Source organism: Megalobrama amblycephala, linkage group LG9 (genome assembly GCF_018812025.1).
Source record: "Megalobrama amblycephala isolate DHTTF-2021 linkage group LG9, ASM1881202v1, whole genome shotgun sequence".
In the NCBI taxonomy this organism is placed as follows: domain Eukaryota; kingdom Metazoa; phylum Chordata; class Actinopteri; order Cypriniformes; family Xenocyprididae; genus Megalobrama; species Megalobrama amblycephala.
Window position 1 is genome coordinate 13,239,096 of NC_063052.1, and position 15,551 is coordinate 13,254,646.

Sequence of the window (15,551 nt, forward strand, 5' to 3'; positions counted from 1 at the left end):
TCAGAGAAGATATATCACTCCAAGAGGGAGGGGAAGTTATTTTGATAAAAGTTTATGAGGGCACGTGAATTACTAAAAGATAAATAATTTATAATAAACACTACAAAATTCCATAAGAAATAACAACATTTTGTGTTTGTAGGTGAAAATAGAGCTTCCTCCAATGGAAACCTTTTAGAAATGGCGTATCACACTCAATATGATCAAATTTTGTCTCAGACACACATGCTCACGTGTAATACTCGCATTTCCCAGCATGCATACTAGACACGGCATGGTGCGTATAGTAGAAAAACACAGACATACACGTACACACAGTCAGAACAGGGCCGTCAGTGTTGGATCAGGCACGGAGGCTTCCCACATAATTCCTGTGCATAAATTCCTGCGTGTGTGAGATTAATTTGAGAGGAAAAGTGCCCAGAAAAGACAGATTCATCCTAATGTTTATTTGAGTTCAACCCCAAGTTAGAGACCCCTCCTAGGGCTCCAAATGAACTCGGTTTCCCTTATACAAACACATACACAGATCAAGGTGTGTTTGTCTTTCCTACCCAAACTCTAGGTTTTTCGGACCAGGTATCCCCCCTCCTCCCAAAACAGCTCGCACACCTCGGGGGAGATGGATTTGAGGGCGGCGTCTGGAAGCGTAAGTGTGTATCTGTGTATATGTGTGTGTTGATAACCTGCACGTTTCTCTCTCTGTGAATCAGTCTGTCTCTGGTTGTCGAGCAGGTCATCAGGACTCACGCCGCATTACAGTATGACATTGCCGGGGTTTGTGATGCTGCTATGCATCCTGGGAGCTCAAGCCACCGTGGATCTGAGAAATGCTGCTGCTATGGGTAAGAAAATAGCATCATTAACAGATCCATCAATGTCATTCATTTATCACTGGATGCTGATGATGCCAACATGTTTTGCTGTTAAATGCTGTAATGAAGAGCAACCTTCATCCCAACTCACAAAATGATTTACTTGCTCAGTATTTTTGTCTTCTTATCTAAGTATTCTTAAATCAAGATGCATTTACTTGAGAAGCAAAAAAGATGTTAAGTCTTATGAGTTTAAGTGAGTTTATATCTAAAATACGAAAACTGTCTGCCAGTCGGGTCAAAAAAATTAACTTACACTAATTAGGGAATCATTTTTCTTACATCATCGACAGATATTTGTGACCCTGGACCACATAACCAGTCATTATGGTCAATTTTTTTAGATGTATGGTTTGTTAAGATAGGACAATATTTGGCCGAAAAAAAAATTGGTGCAAAAAAATTAAAATATTTAGAAAATCGCCTTTAAAGTTGTCCAAATGAAGTCCTTAGCAATGCATATCCACTCACAAAAATACATTTTTGATATATTTACGGTAGGATATTTACAAAATATCTTCATGGAACATGATCTTTACTTAATATCCTAATGATTTTTTGGCATAAAAGAAAAACCCATACAGTGTATTGTTGGCCATTGCTAGAAATATACCCGTGCGACTTATGACTGGTTTTGTGGTCCAGGGTCACATTTTATGTCGTTTTAAGCACAAACTCACTTAATTCTGATCAATTTTTCAGTAAACAAGAGGTAATATCTACAGTCATTTTGTTCTCGAGTAAATGTATCTTGATTTAAGAATGTTTAGTACTGGAAAACAAGAAGAAAAACATTTTTTTGCAGTGAGTTTATCTACCTTCTAACTAAAAGTCTAGCTGGTTCAGTTTAGTTTATCGCTGCTAAATAACCAGATAACTAGACAGAATAGCAAAAGAAAATGCATGGTCTTTTTGGTGAAACTGCTTGAGCCAGATAGTCTTTCTGGTTTAAGCCAGTTAAGAAGCACGGACACAAGCATTATCACATTTGTAGAAAGACTGAAGTGCTAAAAATGTGTCTGAAATCACCTATATTTTTGTTTTACACAACAGTTTGGATGGTGGAGTTCAATGTTAAGCAAATATGTGACCTTTGACCTTTGAAGGGAATGTACTCTGAAGCCTTCATTTTCTCCATGTAGCATTTTTCTCATTTTAACTTCTGTGTAGAATTACATTATCTCCTCCAGTGCTCAAGATCCTTTAGTATTTAATTATTAGTTTATTTATGCAGATCTAGGTGTTAAAATCTAAGAGAGATACTTCAATCAAGTAGGTAATTAGGGTTGTGTTTCCAGTGGTTGTACACAACTTGTATGTGTTTTTAAGGTTTTAAATGTAAGTACATTGGTACACAAAGAGGCCCTGTACTGTGTGCGCGTGTGTGTGTGTGTGTGTGTGCGTAAATCTGCGTGAGCATGCATACCTGAGGCTGAATGTATAATCAATGGGAGTTATTATGAGAACGGCCAACACTGTACATTTATTGAGCTACATGCAGACTGTCTGGCTTTTCACTCTCACTTTCTTTCACACACTCCAATTTGTTTTTGTTTTTTTTAAAAGAAATTAATACTCTTATTCAGCAAGGAGGCATTCAATTGATCAAAAGTGACAGTAAAGAGAAGATTTCTATTTCAAATAAATGCTGTAAAAATGCATCACAGATTCCACAAAAACATGAAGCAGCACAACTGTTTTCAACATTGATAATAATCAAAAATGTTTCTTCGGCAGCAAATCATCATATTAGAATGATTTCTGAAGGATCATGTGACACTGAAGACTGGAGTAATGATAAAGTAAATGTAAGGCAAAGAATTTTCTGATAAAAAGTCCTGAAAGAGTCCTGAAAAAGTGTTATGAAAGTAATTTGAGGAAGATAAAAAAATTATGTTTTAATGATTAATTTTACTCAATTCCTACTTTATGATTTGAAAATATGCTCGTGTTGAAATCAGTCATGTTGAAATGTCCTGTGAAGGTTATGCAAAGTACTTCTCTTCTAAATAAATATGCTGGAGGGTTTAATAAGCAAATGAATAATTTCAATAACAAACAACATGATTTTATATGTCTAGACTGTAATGATTAAATTGGGCAACTCTCAGGATATTTGTAACCAATGAGAATGTAGGGAATATTATCTACAGATCACATGCATGCATCATATTTATGTCACTTGATTCTCTCTTAGTGTTTTATAGGTGTTTCATTTAAGACATTTCTCCTTATATAGAACATTTTGGGGTTCCCTGGTCCCTGGTGTCCCCAGAATGTGTCTGTGAAGTTTCAGCTCAAAATACCTCACAGATCATTTATTATAGCTTGTCAAATTTTCCCCTATTTGGGTGTGAGAAAAAACACGTCGTTTTTGTGTGTGTCCCTTTAAATGCAAATGAGCTGCTGCTCCTGCCCCCCTTTCCAAAAGAGGGCGGAGCTTTAACAGCTCACACTTCGGTTGCTCAACAACAACAAAGCTGGAGAATCTCACGCAGCCAAAATGAGGATTGTCAGTAACGGTGTTCAGCCTTACATTGTTCAAACCAGAGTCGACACTGATGGAGAGACTCAGGAAGAAGTTACAACTTTTAGAATGAAACTGGGCGTTTCTGAATGGTTAGTGGATAAATTTATGTAGTTGCTGTGGAGTTGATTCAACTCATCCACTAGCATGTGCCGTCATGTTAATCTTTTGTGTAAATCCAGCATTGAATTGACTCTCGTTTGTGAAGCAGTCCGGCATAAATTGACGGCATGACAACAACACTCTACTACAACAACTCTTCCTCTTCTCTAAAGCAGCCCAACATGGCCTCGCCCCCTTTATTGCGTGTTCCCGGGGGGCGGGGTTTATGTAAATTTTGGGGTTTGTGATGTCAACACGTCCCTACCAGCCATTTGTTATAGTCATTAAAAAGTGATTTCTGTAAAAGAAAATATCTCTCTTTGCATTGAACTTTGAGCGTCGTAACTTTGCAGATGTTGTTTATGCTCAAACAGCAACATTACAAACTAACTAAAGTTAAAAAAGTGAAATCATAATCATAATAACCCCTTTAAAATTTAGTCAAGAACCCTAGGGTTCTATATAGAAACCCACTGAGCCTTTTTTGCCATAATCAATAAATAGCCAAATGTCATAGTGACTGCAAGTACATGGTTTTTCTAAAATAAATGTCTGGTGATCACACATATTTACATCCTCTCTCTGCTCTTTCACTCTTTTCAGCTGCAGGCTTGTGTAACACCAAGCCCACCGATGTAGTGTTCATCATCGACAGCTCTCGAAGCGTCCGCCCCGCTGAGTTTGAGCAGGTCAAGGTCTTCCTGGCCAAAGTGATTGACGGCTTGAACGTCGGACCTGATGCTACTCGTGTGGGCGTCGTGAACTACGCCAGTCGGGTGAAGAACGAGGTCTCTCTAAAGTCCCACAAAACCAAGGCTGCGCTTGTCAAGGCCGTGTCCAAGATCGAGCCACTGTCCACCGGTACCATGACAGGCCTCGCCATCCAGTTCGCCATGAACGTGGCCTTCAGCGAAGCCGAAGGAGCAAGAAAAACCCCAGGCATCAGCAAGGTCAGAGTCCTACACTCTTTTAAATATTGGGATCTATGCTTCCTTGAAGAACCTCTGACATCAGTGGAACCTTTCAAATGCACAAAAGCCACTTTATATTTGGAAAAAGGTTCTTTAGATTTTTAAAAGATTATTCACACTAAGAAAAAATGTTTCTTTTAAGAACTTTTCACAAAGGGTGCTTTCACACTAGGACTTTTGTTGTGCACCCGTGTTCGATTGACGTCAGAGTTCGTTGTTTGGTTCGCTGCTGATATGAATGTAATCATACTAAAACATGGAAGTGAACCACTATAAAACTGATTCAATTTTGGTGCCTTTGCATCCTTTGACCATTTAGATACATACCGTAATAAAAAGTACAAACTATCTATAAAATCGCATCTTAGTAAGATATATCAACATTTGAACTGCTTTATTTTTTTTTTACATGCGTTTCGTTAGATATTTAAATGATTAGTCCACTTTTAAATAAACTTTTCCTGATAATTTACTCACCCCCATGTCATCCAAGTTGTCCATGTCTTTCTTTCTTTCTTTCAAGAAATTAAGGTTTTTGATGAAAACAGGATTCCAGGATTTTTCTCCATATAGTGGACTTCAATGGGCACCAAACAGTTGAAGGTCAAAATTAGTTTCAGTGCAGCTTCAAATTGTTCTACACAATCCCAGACGAGAAATAAGGGTCTTATCTAGAGAAACAATCACTCATTTTCTAAAAAAAAAAAAAAATTTTTTATACATTTTAACCATAAATGCTCATCTTGAACTAACTCTCTTCTTCTTCTCTATTAGAATTTCGGCAGTGTAGACACTGCTAAGTGTATTACTGCCCTCCACAGGTCAAAGTTTGAACTTATTGTTATATACTATTGCACTAGCATATTGAATATGACAATTTAGTTCAAAACTTTGACCTGTGGAGGGCAGTATCTACACTGCTGGAATTCTAATAGAGAAGAAGAAGAGAGCTAGTTCAAGATGAGCATTTATGGTTAAAATGTATAATTTGTTTTTTTTTTTAGAAAATGAGTTATTGCTTCTCTAGATAAGACCCTTATTTCTCGTCTGGGATCATGTAGAACAATTTGAAGCTGCACTGAAACTGTAATTTTGACCTTCAACTGTTTGGTGCCCATTGAAGTCCACTATATGGAGAAAAATCCTGGAATGTTTTCCTCAAAAACCTTAATTTCTTTTCGACTGAAGAAAGAAAGACATGAACATCTTGGATGACATGGGGGTGAGTAAATTATCAGGAAAAGTTTATTTAAAAGTGAACTAATCCTTTAAGTAAATTGAAATCCAATACTTACATTTAAAAGTGTAATTTGCCATTTTATCTAAAAAAAAAAATCCAGTCGTCACCAGAACGCAATGAATCTTGGGATAGGATAGGCTGTGAACTCCACTCGTATCCTTTGTGGCCGAGGAAATGAAGGACGTTGCCTTTGAATTGGGACAGCCTTTGTTGTGGCCCAGTTTATTGTTAAGATGCGTTTTGGTTGATCGGATCACAAGTGGACGAAGGAGACACCTGGTGTTTAAATCCGTCTCTTTTGTCCACTTTCAAACATTTCTGTCCTGATTTCTTGTTTTCTGGTTTTTTCAGATCTTTTGATCTAATGGACAAAATAAACTTGCGCAATTTACATAACATTCGCGTCCATAGATGACAGAAAAACACGGAGAGCAGCAGCTTTCGTTTCTGCTCTGAGAGCCGCAAGACCGGCCGAATGCTGTTGTGTTAGAAATCAGGAATGGTGAGAGAACATTGCGCTTGGTCTTCAAACCAAACTTGGGTCTTCAGTCGACAAAGTTTAAATCCCGTCTAGCTAGAGCGCTTCCCATAATGTTTACACATTAGGTCAGTAGGCGGAGAGTAGGTGGTCTTTTGTGGCTGTTCGATCACATTCGACAACAGGAGCGTTTAGACTACGAATGCGTATGCAACTACCTCTGGAAGTGGTCGAAAGTGGACAAGCTCAAAATGTTTTACACCCCATTTACATCTGTATTTAGTGTCATTCACTTGTGATCCGATCGACCAAAAAGCATCTTAATACCAGGTGTAAACAGGTCTTCAAAAGCAGCCTTCGAAGGATGCAGCCTCTGAATTGGGACACGGCTAATGTGAACAGACCAACGGGAGAAGGGGAAAGCAATCAAACTCTGGTTCGGACCAAGTGTGAAAGCAGCCTATGGTTCTTCTATGCATGGCATCGCTGTGAAAAGTGTCTCATAAATCTCATAAAACCCCATATTGGCATGATCAACAGCATTAAGCCTCTTCTTTGGCAACATGCATCGTTACGTACAGTAATCCGCAATGGATGAATTAGGCCTGGGCGAACATCTGAATCAACTATTATGTAAGAATATGTCCAGTTTTAGATCTTTTTATTAAAAAATGTCATTAATAAACATTTGCAGGTGGCAATTATCGTGACTGACGGCAGACCGCAGGACAACATCCGTGACAATGCAGCAAGGGCGCGTGAGGCCGGCATTGAGATATTCGCCATCGGAGTGGGCCGCGTAGACATGACCACGCTCAGGCAAATGGCCAGCGAGCCTCTGGAGGATCACGTGGACTACGTGGAGAGCTACAGCCTCATTGAGAAGCTCACCAAGAAGTTCCAGGAGGCCTTCTGTGGTAAGTGAGAGGACGAAGGGGAAGGGAATAGAGGTCTCGGGACTCTCCTCACCACGGCCAGCGATATTAAAGGTGTATATACGAGGGCATGATAGGGCATGTGATCATAAATCTCACTTCCAGACGTAGATCTCCACCTTGTGCTTGATGCTCCACTGCACTCGGTTCTCCGGGGGAGGAAGTAAAAGCATGTGTATAATCGCTGCAGTGCAGTGGTTCTCAGCTTGGCTATACACTGGAAAATAATAGTATTTTCATCTTGTTTTCCATTCTTAAATCAAGATATATTTACTTGAGAGGCAAGATGACATAAGATATTAAAGGGTTAGTTCACCCAAAAATGAAAATTTCTGTCATTAATTGCTCACCCTCATGTCGTTCCACACTTGTAAGACCCTTCGTTCATCTTCGGAACACAAATTAAGATATTTTTGATGAAATCCGAGAGCATAACATCGATTAACATCATTAAAATAGTCCATGCGACTACAGTGGTTCAACCTTCCAATGTTATGAAATGACAAGAACACATTATTAGCCATTTCATAATGTAGTCAAGCAAAAGGCTAATCATATTTATTACAGTTATGTGTCCGATGTTGTAAAGAGTAAGTTGACCGAGTGGATCTCTGAGCTGGCGTGAGCTGGCGTGAGTAAGTGGAGGCGGGGCTAATTTGCATATTCATTGTTCCACGTATATTAAATGAGGCAAGGGTTACATTCAAGCTATTTTAAGGCATGACATTTTTTTTTTTCACAGGAAAAAAATGTTTAAATGTACTTTTGATGATCAAAGATGAGTTTTAAGGGATAAAATTATTGACTACAAGTCATTTTGCTTCTCAAGTAAATGTATCTTGATTTAAGAATTTTTAGATATTTGTAATGGAAAACAAGACATCATTTTTTGCACTGTATGTGACATTTGAGAATTTTCCAATTGGACAATTTCGAACTTTAAAAGGTTGAGAACCAATGCGGTAGATAGTCTGCATCAGAGCAACAGCCACCTGAGACAAACAACATTGAGAGAAACGCCAAAACTTTTATTTTCTGCTGTCCTCAAGTGCCTGGGTCTCTGACATATTTCTGTGTGTTTTAAAGATTTGCTGTTCGTTTTGAGTGCAGCGGATTGTTAAAACGCATTAATTTTCCACTTTCACATAGAGTTATTCTCTCCTCGCTAACCCTTCCTTCCCCCACCCGGTGTGTGTGTGTGTTACATTCATGGTAGAGGTTGTGTCGGACCTATGTGCGACAGGCGATCATGACTGTGAGCACATTTGCATCAGCACACCCGGATCTTTCAAGTGCGCCTGCAGAGATGGCCATACACTCATGAACGACAGCCGATCATGCAGCGGTGAGTATGTGTGAATGTTGGGTAAGTTTCAAAGACATGAGCAAAAGAGTCCATATACATTTGCAGTTTTTGATGTATATAAAACCTCTGCTTTACTGCTGAAATCTAGGGCCATCAATAGAAAAATCACTTAATTAAATTGATCTAAAATTATCAGTAATAATAATAAATATTATATAACATCTTAAGGTTACATATTAACTTTGAGAGTCGTAAATTAATTTTGTAAAAATTGGTGGACCCTCTTGCGGCCCCCTGGACCCCAGTTTGGAAACCCCATTCAACAAACACTTTATCTCTCTTATCTCAGCTTGCAGTAACGCAGCCACAGATGTGGTCTTCTTGATCGACGGGTCCAAGAGTGTGAGACCAGAGAACTTCGAGCTGGTCAAGAAATGGATCAACCTGATCATCGACAAACTGGACGTGTCAGAAACCAACGCCCACGTGGGACTGGTGCAGTATTCCAGCTCTGTGAAGCAGGAGTTCCCTCTGGGACGCTACAACAACAAAAAGGCCCTGAAAGATGCTGTGAAAAAGATGGACTATATGGAGAGGGGAACCATGACTGGCCAGGCCCTCAATTTCCTGGTGGACAACAGCTTCGCTCCCAACCAGGGCGCCAGACCTGGAGTGGCAAAGGTCGGTATTGTCTTCACTGATGGCAGGTCGCAAGACTACATTGGAGACGCCGCCAGGAAGGCCAAGGAGAACGGTTAGGGAAAGCACACACACATACACACAGATATGCAATGCAAAGTCTGAGTGTTTTTACAGCGCACTGTGTGTGCTTTAGGCTTTAAGATGTATGCTGTGGGCGTTGGTAATGCTGTTGAGGACGAGCTGAGAGAGATTGCGTCTGAACCTGTCGTTGACCATTACTTCTACACAGCTGACTTCAAAACCATGAACCAAATTGCCAAGAAGCTGCAAATCAATGTTTGTCAAGGTAAATAAAACCACAAAAAAATAGCATTGAAACTAGTATTTCATCAACTGAATTTGTTTTTTGCTGTGCTGTTACTTACAGAGGAAGATCCCTGTGAATGTAATTCCATTGTCAAGTTCCAGAAAAAGGTGGAGGAGGCACTACTGGCATTAACAAAGAAATATATCCTTTCCTAAACAGGGTGTTGAAGTTCAGAGCTCAATTCCACATCTGCCATGCTGAAAATATACACTACACAAATTCCTATTACGCACAATATTCTATATCGACTTGCTTCTGAATGCTGTTCTATATATTAGCTGTACGGAGCCCCGCATATAACATGCAGGAGAAAAATAGCAAGCTAAATCGTGTGCACGATTTACTAATTTGTTCCCTTGATTTACTAAATCATGCACACGATTTACTATTTCGTTCCCTTGATATATAAATCGTTGAGCAAATATAGTAAATATCGAAGGAAAGAAATAGTAAACCGTGCGTCATTGAGCAAATCGAAGGAAAGAAATAGTAAATTAGTGTGCGTGCGATTGAGCAAACGAAGGAAAAATAGTAAATTGTGCGTGCGATTGAGCAAATCGAGGGAACAAAATAGTAAATCATGTGTGCGATTTCGCAAATCGAGTGAACATCGTACATCGTGCGTGCGAAGCAAATCAAGGGAACGAAATAGTAAATCGTGCACACGATTTAGCAAATCAAAGGAAATAGAAAAAAATGCGTGCGATTGAGCACTATTTAGCAAATCAATCGTGCGTGCGATTGAGCAAATCAAAGGAAAAAATAGTAAATCGTGCACACGATTTAGCAAATCAATGGAACGAAATGGTAAATCTTGCGCACTATTTAGCAAATTGAGGGAACAAAATAGTAAATCGTGCACACGATTTAGCAAATCAAGGAAATAGAAGTCGTGCGTGCGATTGAAAATCAAAGGAAAGAAATAGTAAATCTTGCGCACTATTTAGCAAATCGAGGGAATGAAATATGTGCGTGCGTAAATCATGTGCGCTATTTCGCAAATCGAGTGAACATCGTACATCGTGCGTGCGATTTAGCAAATCGATAAATAAATAGTGCGTGCAAATCGAGGGAACTAAATAAATCGTACGTGCGTGCGAAATAGTAAAATTTAGCAAATCGAGAAATAGAAATTGAGCAAATAAATAGTAAATCGATTGCAAATCGAAATAGTAAATGCGTGCGATTGAGCAAATCGAAGGAACGAAATAGTAAATCGTGCGTGCGATTGAGCAAATCGACGTGCGAGGAACAAAGGAAAGAAATAGAAATATGCGTGCGATTGAGCAAATCAAAGGAACGAAATAGTAAACGCGTGCGATTGAGCAAATCGAAGGAAAGAAATAGTAAATCGTACGTGCGATTGAGCAAATCAAAAAGGAAAGAAATAGTAAATCGTACGTGCGATTGAGCAAATCGAAGGAAAGAAATAGTAAATCGTGCGTGCGATTGAGCAAATCAAAGGAACGAAATAGTAAATCGTGCGTGCGATTGAGCAAATCGAAGGAAAGAAATAGTAAATCGTGCGTGCGATTGAGCAAATCGAAGGAAAGAAATAGTAAATTGTACGTGTGCGATTGAGCAAATCGAAGGAAAGAAATAGTAAATCGTACGTGCGATTGAGCAAATCGAAGGAAAGAAATAGTAAATCGTGCGTGCGATTGAGCAAATCGAAGGAACGAAATAGTAAATCGTGCGTGCGATTGAGCAAATCGAAGGAAAGAAATAGTAAATCGTAAACGTGCGATTGCGCAAATCAAAGGAACGTAAATTGTGCGATTGAGCAAATCGAAGGAACGAAATAGTAAATCATGCGTGCGATTGAGCAAATCAAAGGAACGAAATAGTAAATCGTGCGTGCGATTGAGCAAATCGAGGGAACAAAATAGTAAATTGTGTGCGCTATTTCGCAAATCGAGTGAACATCGTACATCGTGCGTGCGATTTAGCAAATCAAAGGAACGAAATAGTAAATCGTGCGTGCGATTGAGCAGATCGAAGGAAAGAAATAGTAAACCGTGCGTGCGATTGAGCAAATCAAAGGCAAATCAAAAAGAAATAGTAAATCGTGCGTGCGATTGAGCAAATCGAGGGAACGAAATAGTAAATCATGCGTGCGATTGAGCAAATCAAAGGAAAGAAATAGTAAATCGTGCGTGCGATTTAGCAAATCAAAGGAACGAAATAGTAAATTGTGCGTGCGATTGAGCAAATCAAAGGAACGAAATAGTAAATCGTGCGTGCGATTGAGCAGATCGAAGGAAAGAAATAGTAAACCGTGCGTGCGATTGAGCAAATCAAATCAAAGGAAACGAAATAGTAAATTGTGTGTGCGATTGAGCAAATCAAAGGAAAGAAATAGTAAATCGTGTGCGTGCGATTGAGCAAATCAAAGAGAATCGAAGGAAAGAAATAGTAAATCGTGCGTGCGATTGAGCAAATCGAAGGAAAGAAATAGTAAATCGTGCGTGCGATTGAGCAAATCAAAGGAAAGAAATAGTAAATCGTGCGTGCGATTTAGCAAATCAAAGGAACGAAATAGTAAATCGTGCGTGCGATTGAGCAAATCAAAGGAACGAAATAGTAAATCATGCGTGCGATTGAGCAAATCAAAGGAAAGAAATAGTAAATCGTACGTGCGATTGAGCAAATCGAAGGAACGAAATAGTAAATCGTACGTGCGATTGAGCAAATCAAAGGAAAGAAATAGTAAATCGTACGTGCGATTGAGCAAATCGAAGGAACGAAATAGTAAATCGTACGTGCGATTGAGCAAATCGAAGGAAAGAAATAGTAAATCGTACGTGCGATTGAGCAAATCGAAGGAAAGAAATAGTAAATCGTGCGTGCGATTGAGCAAATCGAAGGAAAGAAATAGTAAATCATGCGTGCGATTGAGCAAATCAAAGGAACGAAATAGTAAATTGTGTGTGCGATTGAGCAAATCAAAGGAAAGAAATAGTAAATCGTGCGTGCGATTGAGCAAATCAAAGGAAAGAAATAGTAAATCATGCGTGCGATTGAGCAAATCAAAGGAACGAAATAGTAAATCGTGCGTGCGATTGAGCAAATCGAGAGAAAGAAATAGTAAATCGTACGTGCGACTGAAATCGAAGGAAAGAAAAGAAATCGTACGTGCGTGAGCAAATCGAAGGAACGAAATAGTAAATCGTACGTGCGATTGAGCAAATCGAAGGAAAGAAATAGTAAATCGTACGTGCGATTGAGCAAATCGAAGGAAAGAAATAGTAAATCGTGCGTGCGATTGAGCAAATCAAAGGAAAGAAATAGTAAATCATGCGTGCGATTGAGCAAATCAAAGGAACGAAATAGTAAATTGTGTGTGCGATTGAGCAAATCGAAGGAAAGAAATAGTAAATCATGCGTGCGATTGAGCAAATCAAAGGAACGAAATAGTAAATTGTGTGTGCGATTGAGCAAATCGAAGGAAAGAAATAGTAAATCGTACGTGCGATTGAGCAAATCGAAGGAAAGAAATAGTAAATCGTACGTGCGATTGAGCAAATCGAAGGAAAGAAATAGTAAATCGTGCGTGCGATTGAGCAAATCGAAGGAAAGAAATAGTAAATCATGCGTGCGATTGAGCAAATCAAAGGAACGAAATAGTAAATTGTGTGTGCGATTGAGCAAATCGAAGGAAAGAAATAGTAAATCATGCGTGCGATTGAGCAAATCAAAGGAACGAAATAGTAAATCGTGCGTGCGATTGAGCAAATCGAGAGAAAGAAATAGTAAATCGTACGTGCGATTGAGCAAATCAAAGGAAAGAAATAGTAAATCGTACGTGCGATTGAGCAAATCGAAGGAAAGAAATAGTAAATTGTGCGTGTGATTGAGCAAATCAAAGGAAAGAAATAGTAAATTGTGTGCGATTGAGCAAATCAAAGGAACGAAATAGTAAATCGTGCGTGCGATTGAGCAAATCAAAGGAAAGAAATAGTAAATTGTGTGCGATTGAGCAAATCGAGGGAACGAAATAGTAAATCGTACGTGCGATTTACTTTTTTTTCTTGCATTTCATGTGCGGGGCTCCGTATAGCTGAATGTTTCATCTTTTGAGGTAAGATTTGCCTTTTTTAATAATGTTTGGAGATGAAATACATTTGGACTCGCTGTTTGATAATTAAAATCAAATGTAAAGAAATTAGGGATGCACAATATAGTGGTACCATATTGGTTAATGGCCGATATTAGATTTTTATTGGGTTTATTGGATATATATTTTCGATATTGAAAATTTAATTATGCATGCTTATTTTCACCTATTTGTACTTTTTGATTATCTTTGTCATCATATTGTCTCGAAACTGTAGTTCTTTAAATCAATAATTAAAAAAAAATGAACAATTAAGCTTAGAAATATTTTAAAAATAATTATTTTAAAAAATAAAACAGGTAATACAAATATAAAAAAATACAAAATATAATACAAAATTAAATAAAAAATATTTAAAACAATAATTTAATAACACTGTTAAATGTAATCTTTAGTGAATATCCATTTTTCATACTGTACATAATATTTGTTATACCTAAATTCACTCAATTGATTTTTTTATTGTTTAAAATAGTATATAATTTATAATATATTGTATTAAATAATAAGATCTGTACATGAATATAAAAAAATATAAAAGTATAAAATTATAGTATCGGTCACTCACTGGTTATCAGCCACAACATGAAAAAATGATCGGCTTATCGGTAATAACCAGAATCTCTAAATAAAACCTGTGCAAGTATAAATGCATAATGCTTCAGAATGTATTAATCATGAGAAATGTGTAGAGCTGGTTAGGACGGTACTATTGCATCATTTCCTTGACAAAAGCATCACTGGACGCTGTGACGAAAAGGATCGCTGCTCTAGAGAACAAGATTGTTTGAGAAGGAGCCAACCTCTAATTCTTACACTACCATCCCTTTCTTTTCTTGTAAAAAATGCCTCCTGTGACCTCTGACCCTAATGCTTAAGATCCACTCCATTTCTTTCTGCTACTCTGCCTTCATCACTATTGTCCACGGGGATGGAGCACTGATTGTCATGGTGAGCATGGTTTACCTGACCACGCCTGCTCTGAATTATGGTCACCATAAAAGCGGAAGGTGTCCGTTTTCAAACAACCGTACCCCCCCAACAAAACTCTGTATGCTTGAGTAAAAAATATAAGAAGATCTTCACATACAAGTCTTCCCTGTGGGGAGGCGGTGCGATCCAGCTTCATTCTGTCTTTGCTTTTCTCAAACACAGTCTTTCAGATTCTGCCCCGAAAGTATTATTTTATAAGGAGTATATATATAATGGTAATTTAATATAAGTTTTGACTTGAAATAAATGTGTGAATGCTTGATTATTTTCTCAAATAAAACACTCCATGAAGCACACACATACGCAGACACAACACACACACACACACACGTAACTCACAGGCAAACATTCACTGGTTCGGCAAGTGCTAAACATGCTGCTTGTGATGATTCAATAAAATCCCATTTTGTGTCTGTGTCTTTGTTTGTTGTGTCCTTGTTTTTGTGCGTGTCGAACAGCTGAGTTAGGCTTGATTTCATTTCAATGCAAGGTTGCATAAGAGAAATTGTTCAGGGTAATTATTAGGAGTCCCGGGTACAGAGGGATGTAAAGTGCAAGCATGTATAGCAGCTGTGGTTACATAATTAAAGGTTGTAGATGAAGTGAAAGAGGCGTTCTCTCACTAACTACAGAGCCTTCATTATCTGCTTTTCTGCAGAAGACAATTTTAATGTTGGGTACAACACAGTATTTAATGAATATGTGTAGTATGAATGTAATCCGGACGCACTACACTCGCCATGTTGTCATTGTCATGTGACCTACCAGTGATATTTGCGTCACTGCCATTCATAAATTCATAAAGTGTCCATCGGATGTGCACTTCAGAATCTTAGTGGAAGTAATAAGACATCCGTGTACTTTTTGCCTACTGTTTTATGAATGTGGTGAATTCATACTCTTTTTACATTCGGTTTTTCGCCTATGTGACTTCTACGGTGGCCCAGTAGTGCACAACACAACGAAATTAAAAAAGCAAACATAAGTTCACAACACAA

General features: G+C 38.4%; 1 protein-coding gene across 2 annotated transcripts; it reads left to right on the forward strand.

The window, feature by feature from the left end:
• The first annotated feature begins 741 nt into the window (after positions 1-741).
• matn1 (matrilin 1) lies at positions 742-14,970 on the forward strand. 2 transcript variants are annotated; one of them, XM_048201727.1, is made up of 8 exons: positions 742-845; positions 4,108-4,454; positions 6,888-7,110; positions 8,345-8,473; positions 8,784-9,188; positions 9,270-9,422; positions 9,504-9,584; positions 14,302-14,970. In XM_048201727.1, the coding sequence occupies exons 1-8, from the start codon at positions 764-766 to the stop codon at positions 14,349-14,351; spliced, it is 1,470 nt and encodes a 489-aa protein (XP_048057684.1). In that variant the 5' UTR covers positions 742-763; the 3' UTR covers positions 14,352-14,970. The 2 variants fall into 2 exon arrangements, with proteins under 2 accessions (XP_048057684.1, XP_048057685.1); XM_048201728.1 differs by lacking the exon at positions 8,345-8,473.
• The last annotated feature ends 581 nt before the right edge of the window (positions 14,971-15,551 follow it).

Bases quoted from the DNA above. Each gene is read 5' to 3' on its own strand.
- matn1 (XM_048201727.1), top strand. From the start codon at position 764: ATGACATTGCCGGGGTTTGTGATGCTGCTATGCATCCTGGGAGCTCAA. The intron at 9,423-9,503 runs GTAAATAAAACC...TGTTACTTACAG, and splicing joins GCAAATCAATGTTTGTCAAG to AGGAAGATCCCTGTGAATGT. The intron at 9,585-14,301 runs ATATCCTTTCCT...CAAAAGCATCAC, and splicing joins ACTGGCATTAACAAAGAAAT to TGGACGCTGTGACGAAAAGG.